The sequence below is a fragment of the Amia ocellicauda genome, chromosome 15 (genome assembly GCF_036373705.1).
Source record: "Amia ocellicauda isolate fAmiCal2 chromosome 15, fAmiCal2.hap1, whole genome shotgun sequence".
NCBI lineage: Eukaryota > Metazoa > Chordata > Actinopteri > Amiiformes > Amiidae > Amia > Amia ocellicauda.
The window spans coordinates 4,636,880-4,652,797 of NC_089864.1; the positions used below are offsets into that span (position 1 = coordinate 4,636,880).

The 15,918-nt window shown below is 43.8% G+C and overlaps 3 protein-coding genes across 7 annotated transcripts; 1 reads left to right on the forward strand and 2 right to left on the reverse strand.

The window, feature by feature from the left end:
- The first annotated feature begins 6,751 nt into the window (after positions 1–6,751).
- On the forward strand, positions 6,752–8,539 carry LOC136771918 (histone H2B). Its single transcript, XM_066724491.1, has one exon. It carries the CDS (start codon positions 6,788–6,790, stop codon positions 7,157–7,159), a length of 372 nt encoding a protein of 123 aa, XP_066580588.1. The 5' UTR covers positions 6,752–6,787; the 3' UTR covers positions 7,160–8,539.
- Positions 8,540–9,415: 876 nt separating this feature from the next.
- LOC136771919 (histone H2B-like) lies at positions 9,416–9,845 on the reverse strand. The gene has a single exon (XM_066724492.1). The coding sequence runs from the start codon at positions 9,827–9,829 to the stop codon at positions 9,458–9,460; it is 372 nt and encodes a 123-aa protein (XP_066580589.1). The 5' UTR covers positions 9,830–9,845; the 3' UTR covers positions 9,416–9,457.
- A 307-nt stretch (positions 9,846–10,152) lies between these two features.
- LOC136771916 (leukocyte receptor cluster member 9) lies at positions 10,153–14,026 on the reverse strand. Of its 5 annotated transcripts, none has more exons than XM_066724484.1 (6): positions 13,937–14,026; positions 13,505–13,538; positions 13,090–13,244; positions 12,662–12,770; positions 12,058–12,569; positions 10,153–11,810 (listed from the first exon to the last, which is right to left on the reverse strand). In XM_066724484.1, exons 2-6 carry the CDS (start codon positions 13,510–13,512, stop codon positions 11,449–11,451), a joined length of 1,146 nt encoding a protein of 381 aa, XP_066580581.1. In that variant the 5' UTR covers positions 13,513–13,538; positions 13,937–14,026; the 3' UTR covers positions 10,153–11,448. The 5 variants fall into 5 exon arrangements, with proteins under 5 accessions (XP_066580581.1, XP_066580582.1, XP_066580586.1 ...); XM_066724485.1 differs by having other exon boundaries at positions 13,933–14,017; XM_066724489.1 differs by lacking the exon at positions 13,505–13,538 and having other exon boundaries at positions 13,937–14,019.
- Between the last annotated feature and the right edge of the window lie 1,892 nt (positions 14,027–15,918).

The following is a 15,918-nucleotide window of genomic DNA, read 5'->3' on the forward strand; positions in this document are numbered from 1 at the left end:
ACGTTGGCTTATTAAAGCTAAACATAACATTAATTTAACAAAGGACAATATGTGGTAGTTGTTTAATGTAAACAGAGAAACCTTAATATAAATTATTATTATATTATTATTATAACATGTAGCAGATGTCTGTTTTATTAAGTAATTTATTCAGCACAAAACAAAATTACAAACAAACAATTTATGTAAGACATAGTACAGTATATAAAACGCAACCATTTTAATTCATTTGACTTATTTACCCTAAAGATGCTTTTCTGAAAATTAGTTATATCATGTCAAATAATGCATAATACAATTATTTTTATATACAGTTATATACAGCATATTATGCATTAAACATCTGTAGGATAATCCACTTTTTAAATTAAGTTAACATCTCTTAAAGGGAACTGTATGGAAACAACTCATTATGGCTATTAAAATAAGTAAACTGAATACGGAACACAAAGACTGATGAAATTAAACTACTCTGTAGTTAAATTGCGTGAGCATTTTTCTTCTTTCCTATGTATTAGATCTGGTTAGAAATGTTCAGTCATGATCATTTATACAATCTAATTCTTAAACATGGACTATTTATCTAAATTGTGTATATATGGATTACCTTTAAATATATATGTGTATCTCACTGTCTAAATGGAAGGAGTATTTTGTACTTTATTATTTTACTACACTTACTATGCTCTGTTGTAATCTTAGTCTGTATTGTCTTTTGGGGTGTACAATATTTCACCCTATTCAAACAAAACATTCTTTCATTTTTCACAATTTTTCGTTTTAAAACAACGTAAAGAAGTTGAAATCTTTTTAAAAAACACTATGGTTTTGTGTAAAAACAATGAATAGTAATGTTAGCACAGAAGGCTTTTGAAGTAGGAGTGTGATAGTTGAAGTGAAGGAACTGAAACTTTAAAAGCAATTATTTTTGTCTCTGTGAAGAGTAATATGTCCGGGCAGCCTTGTCCCTCTGACTGTCTGGCTTCCTGTAGGAGATTTCAGACCAAGGCTGCTACACTGTCCTCTCACTCTTGAGCTGCAAACTGCTGCTCTGGCTGCTTCTCAAAGCTTTTCCAAATGCACTAAATCATTGTGGCTCTAAACTTCATTGGGTGTCTACAGGTTAGAGATGCTCTTGATTCCTTCATGTGAAAGGAACATATTCACTTAAAATCAGGATTTTGTATAGCTGTAATGTTCTCTACTTGTTAGTACATTTGTTCTAATCACTAATAGTCTTGAAGCAGTCCTAGTGTGAAACACATAGAGGCACTAAACTATCTCAGTCAAGTGAAAATAGGTACACACATCAATACCTTAAATTATTTTAATTACTAGATTGTTAACATGATGAAAACAAAGATTAAAACAACACATATCCATATCCATATTTTACATCTCTAAGATGTTAATACTTAAATGATTTTCTCTTTTTGAATTGAAATTGTTATTATTAGTAATTAAGACCCTTTATAAAATTAACGTGAAATAACATGAAACAATATGGTCCACGAGGGACCATAGTGAGCGCTTCTCCAGGGCGGAGATGCTCGTCCTCATCTCATGCCTCTTCAACAAGAGTGATGTCGGCTTCCCCATCTCCACCTCCACCTCCTCGCAGATGCTCCCCTGGGAGGAGAGCATGCTCTCCTAGATGCAGATCCCTGAGGGCAAGACACTCCTCTTCGTGAACCCCTCTGCGCTGCAGGAGACAAGAGACTGAAGGGATTGCTTCTCTATTAAAACAGTTGGGGTGCTGGCGGACAGGCTGGACTCTCAACAACAAATACTGAACACGGTGGTGGCCCGTCTTCCGACTGGAGAGGAAGCCCCCCATCTTCCCCAACCTCCACCACCACTACCACCGCCACCAGAAGAGGCGTTATCTCATGTAGTTTCTCATTCCGATATTTCTTGGATGCGCTTTCCTTTGCGGAGGAGACTGAGAGAGCGAGCTCAGTGTCGGAGCAGTTTCAGGGGCCGAGCATGGAGTTCAAGGCTCTGATGAGGTGGGCAGCTATGGCGGTGGATGTCCCATGATGCACCCAAGAACAGGTTCCCAAGAAATGATTAGTCAGGGAGAAGACCACGAGGCCCACGGAGACTCTCCCCTTGCTTGACGACTATTTGGACATCGTACAGTCCACATGGAACCAACCAGCGTCGGCTCCTGTTACTTCCAGACAGGCGGAGGCCATGTACTCAACGGCGGGGGTGGAACAAAAGGGACTCTGTGTCCAGGCTGGTGCAAGTGGGTGCTGTTTTGGGCAAGGAGCCGCTCTGCCCTAATAAACAGTGCAGGTCGACGGACACGATGCTGAAAAAGGCATATGCTGCGGAAACTTCAGCGGTCCAAGCCAATAATGCACAGGCTATCCTCATCCTGTACATGGGACACCTGACAGGACGCCTGAGAAAGCGCCAATCAATGGTGGATGTGGAGGAATTGGAGCTCGTCAACGCCTACATGACGGATTTGCTGTGAGAGGAAGCGAAGGCTATGCGGAGGTCTCTCGCAGCAATGGTGGCAGCCAGACGACATCTGTGGCTGATGCACGCAAAGCTCCAGGACAAAGAGAAGTCTGTCCGCCTTGATGTTCCCATCACCCCGGGCCAGACTTTTGGAGAGTCAGTGAACTTCTCAATTGAGCGGTCAGTGAAGGCTAAAGAGTAAGCAACAAAATATGCTGACCTCCAGCAGACGAGACGGCCGCGACAACACCATCTATGGGGACATCAGCAGCCCAACAGACCATGGCCGAGGCAGGGGAGAGCTCAAACTAGACTGCAACAGCCCAGTGGCTCGCAGCCTGACCAGCGCCACATGGGCCAGCCGCCGGTGAGGGGAAAGAACAGACTCTCCATCTGGAAGCCTAGGGGCAAAAGAGGCGTCCCTGAAGGGACCAACCCCACCCCCCAACAGACTGACCTGACTCGACCTATGGCAAGCCTGCACGCAGGACTCCTGGGTGCGAACGACGATGACCCACGGATACGCCCTCCCATTCAGAGGGGTGCTGCCCACTACTGTCCGATGTCCCGAAGGGGCTCAAGCTCTCTCTCAGGACGTCGCTGTGATGTGGGAGAAACGAGCGATATGACTAGTCGCCGACAAAAACTCTTTTGCAGGCTTCTACTCGGGGTACTTCCTGGTGCCAAAGAAGGACGGAGGCTTCATGCCCATTTTCGATCTAGACCTCAATAGACCTCAGGGACGTCTACTTCCATGTCCCCATCCTCCCAGCACACAGGAAATACCTGCACTTCGCCTTCCAGGGCCAGGTGTACGAGTTCAATGTGCTGCCGTTCGGCCTCTCTCTGGCTCCCCGCACCTTTTCAAAGTGCATGGACGCAGCCTTGGCCCCCCTCAGGACAAATGGGGATAAGGATCCTGAATTACCTGGACGACTGGCTGGTGTGCACAAACTCCAGGCTTCAGGTGGAGGAACATAGAGCAGAGGTCATATGTCATGTGACTACACTGGGTCTCACAGTTCACATAGAGAAAAGATCTCTCTAGCCCGCACAGAGGGCGATTTTCTTGGGAATAAGACTGGACTATCAAAATATGCTTGTTTTGCCATGGTCTGACAGACAAACATGTCCTGGTCAACATGTCAGTGATGGCCTACATCAACCACCAGTGGGGTTTACGCTCCCCCAGACTACATCGTGTGGTGTGCAGACTTCTCCTGTGGGCGCAAGACAATCTCCGCTCCATACGGGCAATACACCTGCTGGGTGTGTCCAATACAGATTCAGACATCCTCTTCAGAGGAGGTCCGGACAACTCAGAGTGGAGACTGAATCCTCAGGTGGTAGAACAGATCTGGGAGAGGCTGGGACGAGCTCGGGTCGACCTTTTTGCTACACAGGCAATGACTCACTGTCTGTGGTTCTCCTTGGAGACGGGAGGCGGCTCACTGGGTGTGGACGCTTTTGCTCGCCCATGGCTGCAGGAACTGCTGTATGCATTCCCCCCACTGCCACTTCTTCCACTGACACTGGAGAGGATTCGCCAGGACAGAGCTCAAGTTCTCCTAATCATCCCTTGGTGGCCGAGACAATTGTGGTTTGCAATGTTGGCACAAATGATCAGCACGGACCCGTGGCAGCTTCCGCTTCGACGGGACTTACTGACTCAAGCAGAGGGACAGTTGTGGCACCCCAACCCAGCACAGCTGCAGTTGAAAGGCAACGTCTGATGTCTCTAGGGCTGCCTGTGAATGTTGTGGACACGCTGCAATTGGCCAGGGCTCCCTCCACCAAGGCCCAATATACTTACAAGTGGTCAGTTTTTCAGAACTGGTGTATAGAGAGGAATGTGGATCCCGTGTCGTGTGCCATATCGACAATCCTCTGCTTCCTGCAACAGCTGCTTGAAGACGGAAAATCCGCATCTATGCTGAAAGTTTATCTTGCTGCCATATCGGCATGTCAAGAAAAAATTGACGATGTCTCCGCAGGAATGCATGTCCTGGTGATCCAGTTTCTGAAAGGGGCAAAACGTTTGAGAACACCAATAAAGGTCACAATTTCAGCCTGCTGAATGGACTGAGCGGTGCCCCCTTTGAGTCCTTCCCCAAACGGAGCTCCGCTTCCTCTCACTCAAGGTAGCTTTTCTTGTAGTGATAACATCGGCAAGGAGAATGAGTGAAATTCACGCCTTGTCTGTGGATAAAGCCTGTCTGATCTTCTCGGGAAGAGAGTCAGAGTCACTCTCAGGACGAACCCAGCCTTCCTGCACAAGGTCGTGTCTGCGTTTCATATAAACCAACCTATTGGAGTCTTTCCATCTCCCTCCACACAAATCGGATGAGGACCACAGACTACACACATTCTGCCCTGTCCAGGCTTTGAGGTGCTATATGCGGAGGACTGCGCAGAGCCGCAAATCCGACCACAATAATAATGATAATGATAAGTTCTTATTATTAGTTTAATAACTAGTACTATTTAGCATGTATGTACTAAAGTAAATTATTATTTTATTATTATTATTGTGTGCCATATATTAGCTTTATTATTACCAAGCTTACGTATCAAATTGGTGAAATATATTGTGGGCATATTATTTACATTTAGTTATATAATGAAAAAGAGAAAATAACTTCATATATTATTGCAGGGAAGAATGGGAAGCGCAGCTGCTTCTGTGAAGAGACGGAGAACTCAGAGCCGGAGAACCGGGGGCACAAACCAGGTCCAGCCGGTTTCTGAGGCTGACCTGCGCACTGAGCGCTGCCCGGGGGCCATGGCTGCACAGCAGGGGGGCAGGCGCACAGATAGAGAGAGGCATCTCTGACACAACCGAGATTTCTGCCCCATTGCACTCCAGGAGTGCAGATAATAAATAGACCCCATGAATGACAGCCATTCAGATTTCTTGGGCATTCCCAAAAGGATTTTTAGGAAAACACTTCTTCATTAACTGGCAGGTGAACAATTCAATATACAGATAGCATAACTGAATTGAAGTTATGAGGTTCAGCACTTCCCAGATGCTGTGCCAGATTTTGATGAAAGTGAAAAGGCAACACAAGGAAGGAAGTATTGTCCCTTTTCCAAACAGAAGGACAAACATTCACAAATACTTTGCAGATGCAGGACCTGTGCAGTGCCCCACTGGTCCTAGAGAGGAACTGTTTTGGTAAATGGCACTCCAAATAAGCATTACAATTACTTTCAATTGTGCCAGCTATGTCAGATATGTCTGAATACTTTTATATGTTGTAGAGTTATTTTTGCTATATTTTATGATTTTTACTACCTCTGTTATAATTGTTATATCTCTTTCAATTTCTGTTGTATTTACATAGGACGTTTTCTACAAATGTTAAAACCCCTTTACCTACAAGTTCAAATTGTCAAAAAGGTTGACCACACATATTGTAATACTTTGTTTTTCAACTAAATGCGTTTTTGATCATCTTTATTATTTTATCATGTGTGGCCTCACATAAGCAGTTATATGCTAGGTAGCTTCCTAAAATGAAAGTTCTAATACTTGGTATGATTATTTTAGCCAGTCTGGAAAATATGGAAAATATGATTTATTGTTGAAATATTCCAATATTTCCAACAAACGGAAATTTGTGCAATTTTCCCTGTGATCAAAAAGGGTTAAAGACCCTTTCAATTATTTGTTTATGTGACTTCACTTCAATTTAAGTTCCATATTTCCACAGTGAAGGCGGTCGTAATTCTATGCATTTCTATGCACATTGTGTTAAATCATTTAGCATAGCCGGGTGTGGAATCTGCCACGTTCCCATTTCAAATGTATAACAATTCACATTTGTTTATATGCTAAAAATGCAGTTAATATCGAACTGATTTCTTCCACCAAATTTATATTTAAATACAGCTGATAGAAATGAATCCATTTGATCTTATTTTCCTGTCGTGTCACGCATATTTACAATTACTATACTAACAGATTGTTTTCGATAGCATTTATCTGTTTATTTATTTACTTACATTACTTACTTTATTTTTAAATTTAGCCAAATATAACTTATTGATATGTGAACAAAACCAAATGAATGTTCAAACTGAGATATCATTATTAGCATTCCGTTATCAAAAGCCAGTTTCTTAAATAACAAGACCGAGAAGGAGAGCTACACATGTACGATTAAACGGAACTACAGCCAATAGAAATTGACGATGGAGAAGCACCAATGAGCGGCTTTGTCTGCAGCTCAGGCTGATTTGCATACGGCTCGTATAAATAGCGGCCTGACGGCGCTGGGCGTCATTCTCCTCCTGAGCGCGCAGTGAAGTCATGCCTGAACCCAAGATCATCGCGAAGAAGGGCTCCAAGAAAGCCGTGACCAAGACGGCGGCGAAGGGCGGCAAGAAGCGCCGCAAGTCCAGGAAGGAGAGCTACGCCATCTACGTGTACAAGGTGCTGAAGCAGGTGCACCCGGACACCGGCATCTCCTCCAAGGCCATGGGCATCATGAACTCCTTCGTCAACGACATCTTCGAGCGCATCGCCGGCGAGTCCTGCCGCCTGGCGCACTACAACAAGCGCTCCACCATCACCTCCCGGGAGATCCAGACCGCCGTGCGGCTGCTGCTGCCCGGAGAGCTGGCCAAGCACGCCGTGTCTGAGGGCACCAAGGCCGTCACCAAGTACACCAGCTCCAAGTAACTGCGGCCGCAGCGGCGCCACAAAGGCTCTTTTAAGAGCCGCCACCCTGTCGGCAAAAGAGACGCCATGTTGGTTTAGCCGTCCGCCGCGTTTGTGTCCGTGATGGTTTACATGGTGCGGGCAGTTGTGGGAGGACTTACGAAAAAGCGCTGGGTAGGCTGGTTGGATGGAGGCTGTATAGTGTCTTTTCTTTACTCGGATTGTTCACTTTACTTCTGTTTGGATAAATTACTGAATCGACAGCTTGCCTGTATTTCAATATGTATTTAAGAAATGATGAATGTGCTGTATGATCGTAAATACCTGAATTACAGAACATATGTAAAACATTGCATTTAAGCATCTATCTCACCGGTTTAATTATAGGGTCACATTTAAGTTTTTAATGTAGACGTTAGGCGTTAATTGGCGGGAAAGAGTCAACTCGGGTTTAGTAGAAATAACTAATCGGTTCAATCTGTAAAAGTGCGAGATCATAATATACACAAAAGCCTAACCTGTGGCTGTAACTGAAAGTGTAATATGAGGTGCTGTGTTTACATGTGGTTTAATTTGTATTGAAGGCTTGGTATGAGATTTGAATGTAAAAAGTAATTCACAATGAGAGATGAAACACAGGGCTTCAGGCTCTTGTATTGAATGGTTGGACGGGCAGTGTATCCTGAATCAAAACTTTGAAACCATGAACCGTACAAAATGCATTTAGATAATGTTATTTATGTCCAATTTGGTAGAATAAGTATCCTAATTAAGTAATCAAGCACAGAAAAACAAAATACGCATAAGCGCTACAGGACCTCTGCTGTGCACGACCAGATCAAGCAGCTGAGACCGTCTGTAAATGACTGATCCATGGTATTTCACTGCTCATTTTGCAACACACACCGATGTTTTATTTATTGGTTTTCTGCTACTCACGTGCAGTCACGTCAATGTAAAATAAACAACCCTGTTACAGTAAATCAAATCACAGAATTTGGCTAAATTCTCGTTTCTGTCTTTTTGACATTTCCTGTATCTAGTCATTTTGCAATTTGTATATCTTTAACATAGCACCTTCAGGAATTGAATTCGTTTTGGCAAGTATAATGTTTTAATAATTTTAAGGTGATAGGAGCAATCCATAAGTCCTGGACCTCGTAGGTGGCTAACTGAGTTAATAACTTTCAAGATAACTTGACAGAAGTCTGGCTTTTTGCATTCCTCAAAGCAAGTTTAAAAACCAGATGAGTAAATGACCATAGGAGAGCCTGATTTAAATGATTATCGGGGTGATTAATCTGAATTGGTTAAACAATGTACGAGGAACGGGCTCTGATCATCTTATTTAGATAATTGCAGTTTAAATTGAAAGTCAAATAAATGCTGTAAAGACTTAAACAGCTTTGTTCTATAGTATTTTAATACATGACGGGCTGCTGACTGACACACACGCTTCCCACATCAGCTTTATGCACAGATGTTTTTCTCTTCTCCGTGCCAAAATGGTTTATTTACTTAATGTTTCACTCACTTTATTGTAGACCGTGTAAAATATTTGCAGGTCTATATTTATTTTACTTTATTGTATCTATGCGTTTTATTTTGCTGTACGTTTGTTGTATGTTTGCCAGTCTGTAAAGCGCTCTGTGGCCACCCTGCGAAGGGCGCTATACTAATAAAAATGGATTGATTGATGTCCAGCGGGCAGAGACGGCAGAGAAGCCACGGCGCCAAGTTCAACCCGCCGGTCGTGCGCAGGCGCAGAGCAGCTGTCCAATCAGCGCGCAGGAGCTCTGCTCCAATAGCGAGCGCGGCGCCGCGTATATTATGATCTCGCACTTTTACAGATTGAACCGATTAGTTATTTCTACTAAACCCGAGTTGTCGAGTTGACTCTTTCCCGCCAATTAACGCCTAACGTCTACATTAAAAACTTAAATAAATGTGACCCTATAATTAAACCGGTGAGATAGATGCTTAAATGCAATGTTTTACATATGTTCTGTAATTCAGGTATTTACGATCATACAGCACATTCATCATTTCTTAAATACATATTGAAATACAGGCAAGCTGTCGATTCAGTAATTTATCCAAACAGAAGTAAAGTGAACAATCCGAGTAAAGAAAAGACACTATACAGCCTCCATCCAACCAGCCTACCCAGCGCTTTTTCGTAAGTCCTCCCACAACTGCCCGCACTATGTAAACCATCACGGACACAAACGCGGCGGACGGCTAAACCAACATGGCGTCTCTTTTGCCGACAGGGTGGCGGCTCTTAAAAGAGCCTTTGTGGCGCCGCTGCGGCCGCAGTTACTTGGAGCTGGTGTACTTGGTGACGGCCTTGGTGCCCTCAGACACGGCGTGCTTGGCCAGCTCTCCGGGCAGCAGCAGCCGCACGGCGGTCTGGATCTCCCGGGAGGTGATGGTGGAGCGCTTGTTGTAGTGCGCCAGGCGGCAGGACTCGCCGGCGATGCGCTCGAAGATGTCGTTGACGAAGGAGTTCATGATGCCCATGGCCTTGGAGGAGATGCCGGTGTCCGGGTGCACCTGCTTCAGCACCTTGTACACGTAGATGGCGTAGCTCTCCTTCCTGGACTTGCGGCGCTTCTTGCCGCCCTTCGCCGCCGTCTTGGTCACGGCTTTCTTGGAGCCCTTCTTCGCGATGATCTTGGGTTCAGGCATGACTTCACTGCGCGCTCAGGAGGAGAATGACGCCCAGCGCCGTCAGGCCGCTATTTATACGAGCCGTATGCAAATCAGCCTGAGCTGCAGACAAAGCCGCTCATTGGTGCTTCTCCATCGTCAATTTCTATTGGCTGTAGTTCAATTTTAACGGTCGATTTGAATAATTAGAAGCTGGAGGGAAATTTCTTTTGTCCTGTATCTATATAATGTTTTTTATTACTATATATATATATATATATATATATATATATATAAAGCGCTATATAAGTGCATAAAAGTGCATAGACGTATAAATACAAATGTAATGCAACACTATCAAATAATATATTAAAATGATTTTATTCACACCAATCCTAAACTTTATATGCATATACATGAGGTATTATATATAAAAATATATAAACATTTATTTCATGAAAGGCTACATTATCATAACAAAGTGATGCAGCTTACACAGCTGCATAATATAATGTGTTGGCTAGACTTTCAGTCTTTTAATCGGAAATTAAATCAATATAATAGTGATATAATAATATGAATAATACTCAATACAATGTAAACCTTATTAAAAATGTTGTTTGTTTTTTAACAGGTACAATAAGAAAAATCCTCTATCGATAACCGTTCTTACAAATGGAAAGTAATATTGTTTCAAAGAAAATACTCAGTGTTTATGTTTTTTATGTATTATTGATGAAGATAAAAGTGAAACTTTATATAAATTATCAAAGAACTCTAGACAAAAGACTCCGGTGTAAATCAAGTCTTAGTGCTGCAGGATTCATTTAATTTTAATTCCATTATATTTTTTATTTAGTATAGAGCCCTTCTGAACAAATTATCAAGAAACATGTCAACCATGAAAGGAAACACAAACATTCAAATATAGATACAAACATTAGTAATAGTAGAAATCTAATAATAATAATAATAATAATAATGCTAAAACAGAACAGGATAATAATGAAAAATGTTTGGCAGAAAGGCAATAAAAACACAGATTCCTCCAGCATGACAGACCGTTCCAGGGGAAATACAAGGGGGTCCACGGCTTAAGGCCTTGGTCTAGTGGTCGTCTTCCCTCCAAGTAATATAACTGAAATACATAATTGACGTATTCAAGGTTAATGTATACCTTCTTTAAGGCTTTAAATATACAGACAGAGCTCAGATTATAGTTGGAGGATGAACAAGTGATTTTACACTCCTATTTTACACTGGTCGTACCAATCGTCAACCAGTTCCCCATTCCCCACCGGACCTTCATGAAGCAATTTCTTTCATATGCACTTTTAATTTCTCCCACACCCTCCCTGCCCTTCTCTCTCTTCCTCCCCCTTTCAGTCATCCCTCCCTCTCTCTGAATCCATTCATCCCCCCTCCCCTATACATTGCATCTCATAGTGACCCTCTGTACCTGTGAGGACATTTTGCACCGCGGGGGGGGGCAGTCAACTCTACTTCAGCCCAACCCTTGAGAAAGGTTTCCCCTCACCATGGCCACGTCTCACACACCCTCCCACTGCCTCTCGCTCGCACTGGCCAAGGCACGAGCAAATGAGCGGCACAGCTGCCCAACGTTAAAAAGCAAGAGGAGCAGCGTCCCGTTGTGGGGCTTAAGTACAGGACCCCGCCTCTGAAATATCCCAGTCATGTTTCATCCCCTTCTCCTCCTCCTTCTCTACTCTCTTCTCTTCATCGTTGGTTGTTTCACTTTCCTGGGCGTCCGTTGCTGTGGAGGACAGAGACAACCGTTCTGCGGAGATCTGCAGATCAGCCGTCTTCCCATCTTCCTGCTGACAGTTTCCTGCGTCCCCTTGGGCACTTCCTAGGTTGAGATCGCTTTCCCCAATTGGCTGCTCTTCATTTCCTTTTTCTTGCAGGGAACTTCCTGTTGCTGGTAGATCGCTTCCTGTTTGCTGTGCTTCGCATCCCATTTCTGGCTGGTTAGTTCCAGTTTCTTGGGCGACACCACTTCCTGTGGAGCAAATGCGAAATTTGGAGTGACCACATCAACCAGGAGAGATAGAAAGATGAACAATCAGAAAGTTAGACCAAAACTCATTCTGTCACTCTCACAGAGACTCCGACACACAGCTAAACAAAGGGGGGGGGAAGCAGACAGATGCACACTCCCCTCAAAATCTGATCCCTAATGAACAGTACAAAGAGTGTCACATTTCTATCTCACACCCACTCACTCCCCACTCAAGCCCTCCTCTCACCTTCCTCCCCCTGCTCTGCACAGAGGGGGTCGAGAGGGTCTCCCGTGGAGCCGAACACCCGGTCCAGTCTGGCCGCCCGGTCCCAGACGCGCCGCCCCCCGCAGTTGAAGTACTGGATGCGATGTCTGGGCACAGCCAGCTCCTGGCTGCAGTCCACGCTGCACAGCTCGGCGTCCCAGGAGAACTGGCTGAAGGGCCGCTCCAGCAGCCCCAGGAAGCGGTCCAGGAAGCCCACGGAGAACAAGGAGGCGTCCAGAGAGGGGTCCCAGCGGATCCGTGCGATCACGTCGTCCGCCGTCCTCATGGGGGGCTTCTTTTCATCCTCTCCCCCTGCCCCCCTCTCCTCTTTCTCCCTCTCACACTCCCCTGCCCGCCCTGCCCGCACTGCCCCTCGCCCTCGCCCTCCACCTCTTCCTTTCTTCCTCTCTCCCTTCTGTGACTTATCGGCGCCTTGTTCCTCTCTCTCAGTCTCTGCTGGCACTGGCTCTGCTCCGGGTGGGGGCGTTGGTATGCTGTGCAGAGAGAAAGAGAGAGAGAGGCTGAGAGGACCATCAGAGACACAAGAGATCAGTTATCGGTGCACGAGTGTGTCCCTCAGTCTGACCTGTGCAAGTTCCGACATCGCTTCCCAAAGTGACAGCGGCCCTTCAGGAAAAAACGACAAAAGTTCGGCGCATCCACTGGGGCCACGTTCTGCCCACTGACATCACTTCCTGTACCAAGGGGGGGACATCAATTAGAATGACTACTGTGTGCGTGTCTGTACACCAGCCTGTCTGCCTATACGTGTATGTCTGTGGTCAGTTCCAGCTTACATTTCAACATCTCACTTCTGCAGCAGATTCTGTTTAAACCAATTCAACTGCCACAATCACAGTTTATAGTTAGGAAACTCTGTATTTACATGAGCTACATACAATGCATATTTAAAATGCCAAAAGAGTCCCAAATAACAACACAGAGCACCTTATTCCTCACGTATTCCTCCCCAGATCTGCCTGCACAGATGCCATGTCTCTGACACCAGTTCACCTGCATGGTCATTTTGAATCCTCTCCCGGTTCCCCTCCTCGTTTCCTGCCTCATCCCCCTCTGGCTTGCCGCTGTCCTGCTGATTGGAGGAGCCGAGGTCAGGTGGGCTGTGGCTGGACACTGGGGAGGGTGAGGACGGCCCATTTGACGCCATGCTAAAAAGAGAATAAAAACACAGCACTAAACTATTAAAATGGTAATGATTGTTATTAGTCAATAATACAAACTCATGACTTTGAGAAAATAATGCATGTTACTGGTAAAAACCTACACAAGGACTATATTCAGTTCTTGCCATTCGTAATAATAATAATAATAATAATAATAATAATCATAATAATAATAATCATGATCAACAAAGAACATAAACAAATGAAAATTGAATAATTCGGATTACTTGAACGTTCTTACTTACTTTTCCATTAAATTGATGATCCCGCTTCTCTCTGCTGTAAAGTTACAGTAAGTGCTTGTATTATCATTGTGCGTATATATCCGGATACACGCAGCTTTGCAATCTATTGTTTTAAAATGGACTTTGACTTATATATCTATAATCTACTTTTAAATAGATCTTCTTCATAACATGTTTTGAAATTGATATATCTGGGTTTTTGTGTAATTGTATTCGTATATTTCACTGTAATACATCACAAACTGTATAATTACGCCCTAGTTTTTTTTTTCTGTCGATCAAAGTACAGCATGATTCGTGCCATCGTGTAATTAACAAACTATGTCTTGAAAGGTTGAATGGCTCAGAGTGAAAGTCGTGTATCGGACATATGCATATTTTAAAAGACTGAAACTTTAGTTTGACACAACAACAAAGCATAAACTCACATACTGTAGAAAAGTCACTTCCGCGATGTCAACAACAAACCTGCTCCTTGGGATTGGAACACGGGGCTGGTTCGACCGGGGTGCATTGTGGGATTTGTAGTTGTAGAGTTTATTGTGCTCGTAAACTGAACTGCAGACAATCAAAATGGAGGAGGGAGGGTTTATTAATGTATTTACAATACTAATTTAGTAGTTGTTGTTGTAAGTTATTGCTCTAATTCTAATAGTAATATAAAATTATAAAAAATATTGAATTAATGTAATACTTTTTGAATGAAACGAACGGAATAATATGAGTAATGTTAATTGTGTAGCCTATACACCGATCAGCCATAACATTATGACCACTGACAGGTGAAGTGAATAACACTGATAATCTCGTTATCATGGTACCTGTCAGTGGGTGGGATATATTAGGCAGCAAGTGAACATTTTGTCCTTTAAAGTTGATGTGTTAGAAGCAGGAAAAATGGGCAAGTGTAAGGATCTGAGCAACTTTGACAAGGGCCACATTGTGATGGCTAGACGACTGGGTCAGAGCATCTCCAGAACTGCAGCTCTTGTGGGGTGTTCCCAGTCTGCAGTGGTCAGTACCTATCAAAAGTGTCCAAGGAAGGAAAAGCGGTGAACCGGCGACAGGGTCATGGGCGGCCAAGACTCACTGATGCACGTGGGGAGCGAAGGCTGGCCTGTGTGGTCCGATCCAACAGACGAGCTACTGCAGCTCAAATTGCTGAAAAAGTGAATGCTGGTTCTGATAGAAAGGTGTCAGAACACACAGCGCATCGCAGTTTGTTGCGTATGGGGCTGCGTAGCCGCAGACCAGTCAGGGTGCCCATGCTGACCCCTGTCCACTGCTGAAAGTGCCTACAATGGGCACGTGAGCATCAGAACTGGACCACTGAGCAATGGAGGAAGGTGGCCTGGTCTGATGAATCACGAGTTCAAGGTGTTGACTTGGCCTCCAAATTCCCCAGATCGCAATCCAATCGAGCATCTCTGGGATGTGCTGGACAAACAAGTCTGATCCATGGAGCCCCACCTCGCAACTTACAGGACTTAAAGGATCTGCTGCTGACGTCTTGGTGCCAGATAGCACAGCACACCTTCAGAGGTCTAGTGAAGTCCATACCTCGACGGGTCAGGGCTGTTTTGGCAGCAAAAGGGGGACCTACACAATATTAGGCAGGTGGTCATAATGTTATGGCTGATTGGTGTGTGTGTGTATGTGTGTGTGTGTGTATATATATATATATATATATATATATATATATATAGAGAGAGAGAGAGAGTTTACGTATACATTTAGTTCCGTTTGTAAACTAAACAAAAACTTTAACTAGCTGCGAATGGTAAATTAAAGACTTGAACCATATGGCATGTTATTTTATATTTGACAGTGGCTTCAGACAATGCGTTTGTAATTCTCTCAGACCAGAACCGTCCAGTCGGAGCCCTGCTAACTGTGATACCGTGGTCTGTCTCCATCTAGTGGCCACTTTATGTCTGACGTCTTTAATGTCGTTTGTAGGTCATTATCTTCACATTTGTTTTACGAATTTATACAGTCCAGACGCACACAATAAGTGTTTTTGTACATATAAAATGGGTTTTAAATATTTGAAACGTTACTCAGAAATGTATATATATTGTTTGTAAATATAAACGTGGTGGACATTGTACACACATCGTATTATTGAGGGCTTAATTGACGTTAATGGTCTAGAGCAGTGTTTCTCAAACCTGTCCTTGAGTTCCACCGACCTGCTGGTTTTTGTTCCAACCAAGCTGTTACTTAATTGAACCCTTAATTCAACAAATTCCTAATTAGAGCATTTTAATTATTTTAACAGTAGGGGTTTTAAGTATAAACATGTTTAAGGAAAATATCAAGGAACCAACTTGAAGAGTCAAATTTAATAACAGGTTTGAGAAACACTGACCTTGAGTATTTTAGCGTTATTTAGTGAACGGGTTGTTGATCAA

Coding starts and splice junctions, on each gene's coding strand:
- LOC136771918 (XM_066724491.1), top strand. CDS start 6,788: ATGCCTGAACCCAAGATCATCGCGAAGAAGGGCTCCAAGAAAGCCGTG.
- LOC136771919 (XM_066724492.1), bottom strand. CDS start 9,829: ATGCCTGAACCCAAGATCATCGCGAAGAAGGGCTCCAAGAAAGCCGTG.
- LOC136771916 (XM_066724484.1), bottom strand. Junction 12,771..13,089: donor GATTCAAAATGACCATGCAG/GTGAACTGGTGT, acceptor CCCTTGGTACAG/GAAGTGATGTCAGTGGGCAG. Junction 11,811..12,057: donor TGCAGAGCAGGGGGAGGAAG/GTGAGAGGAGGG, acceptor TTTGCTCCACAG/GAAGTGGTGTCGCCCAAGAA.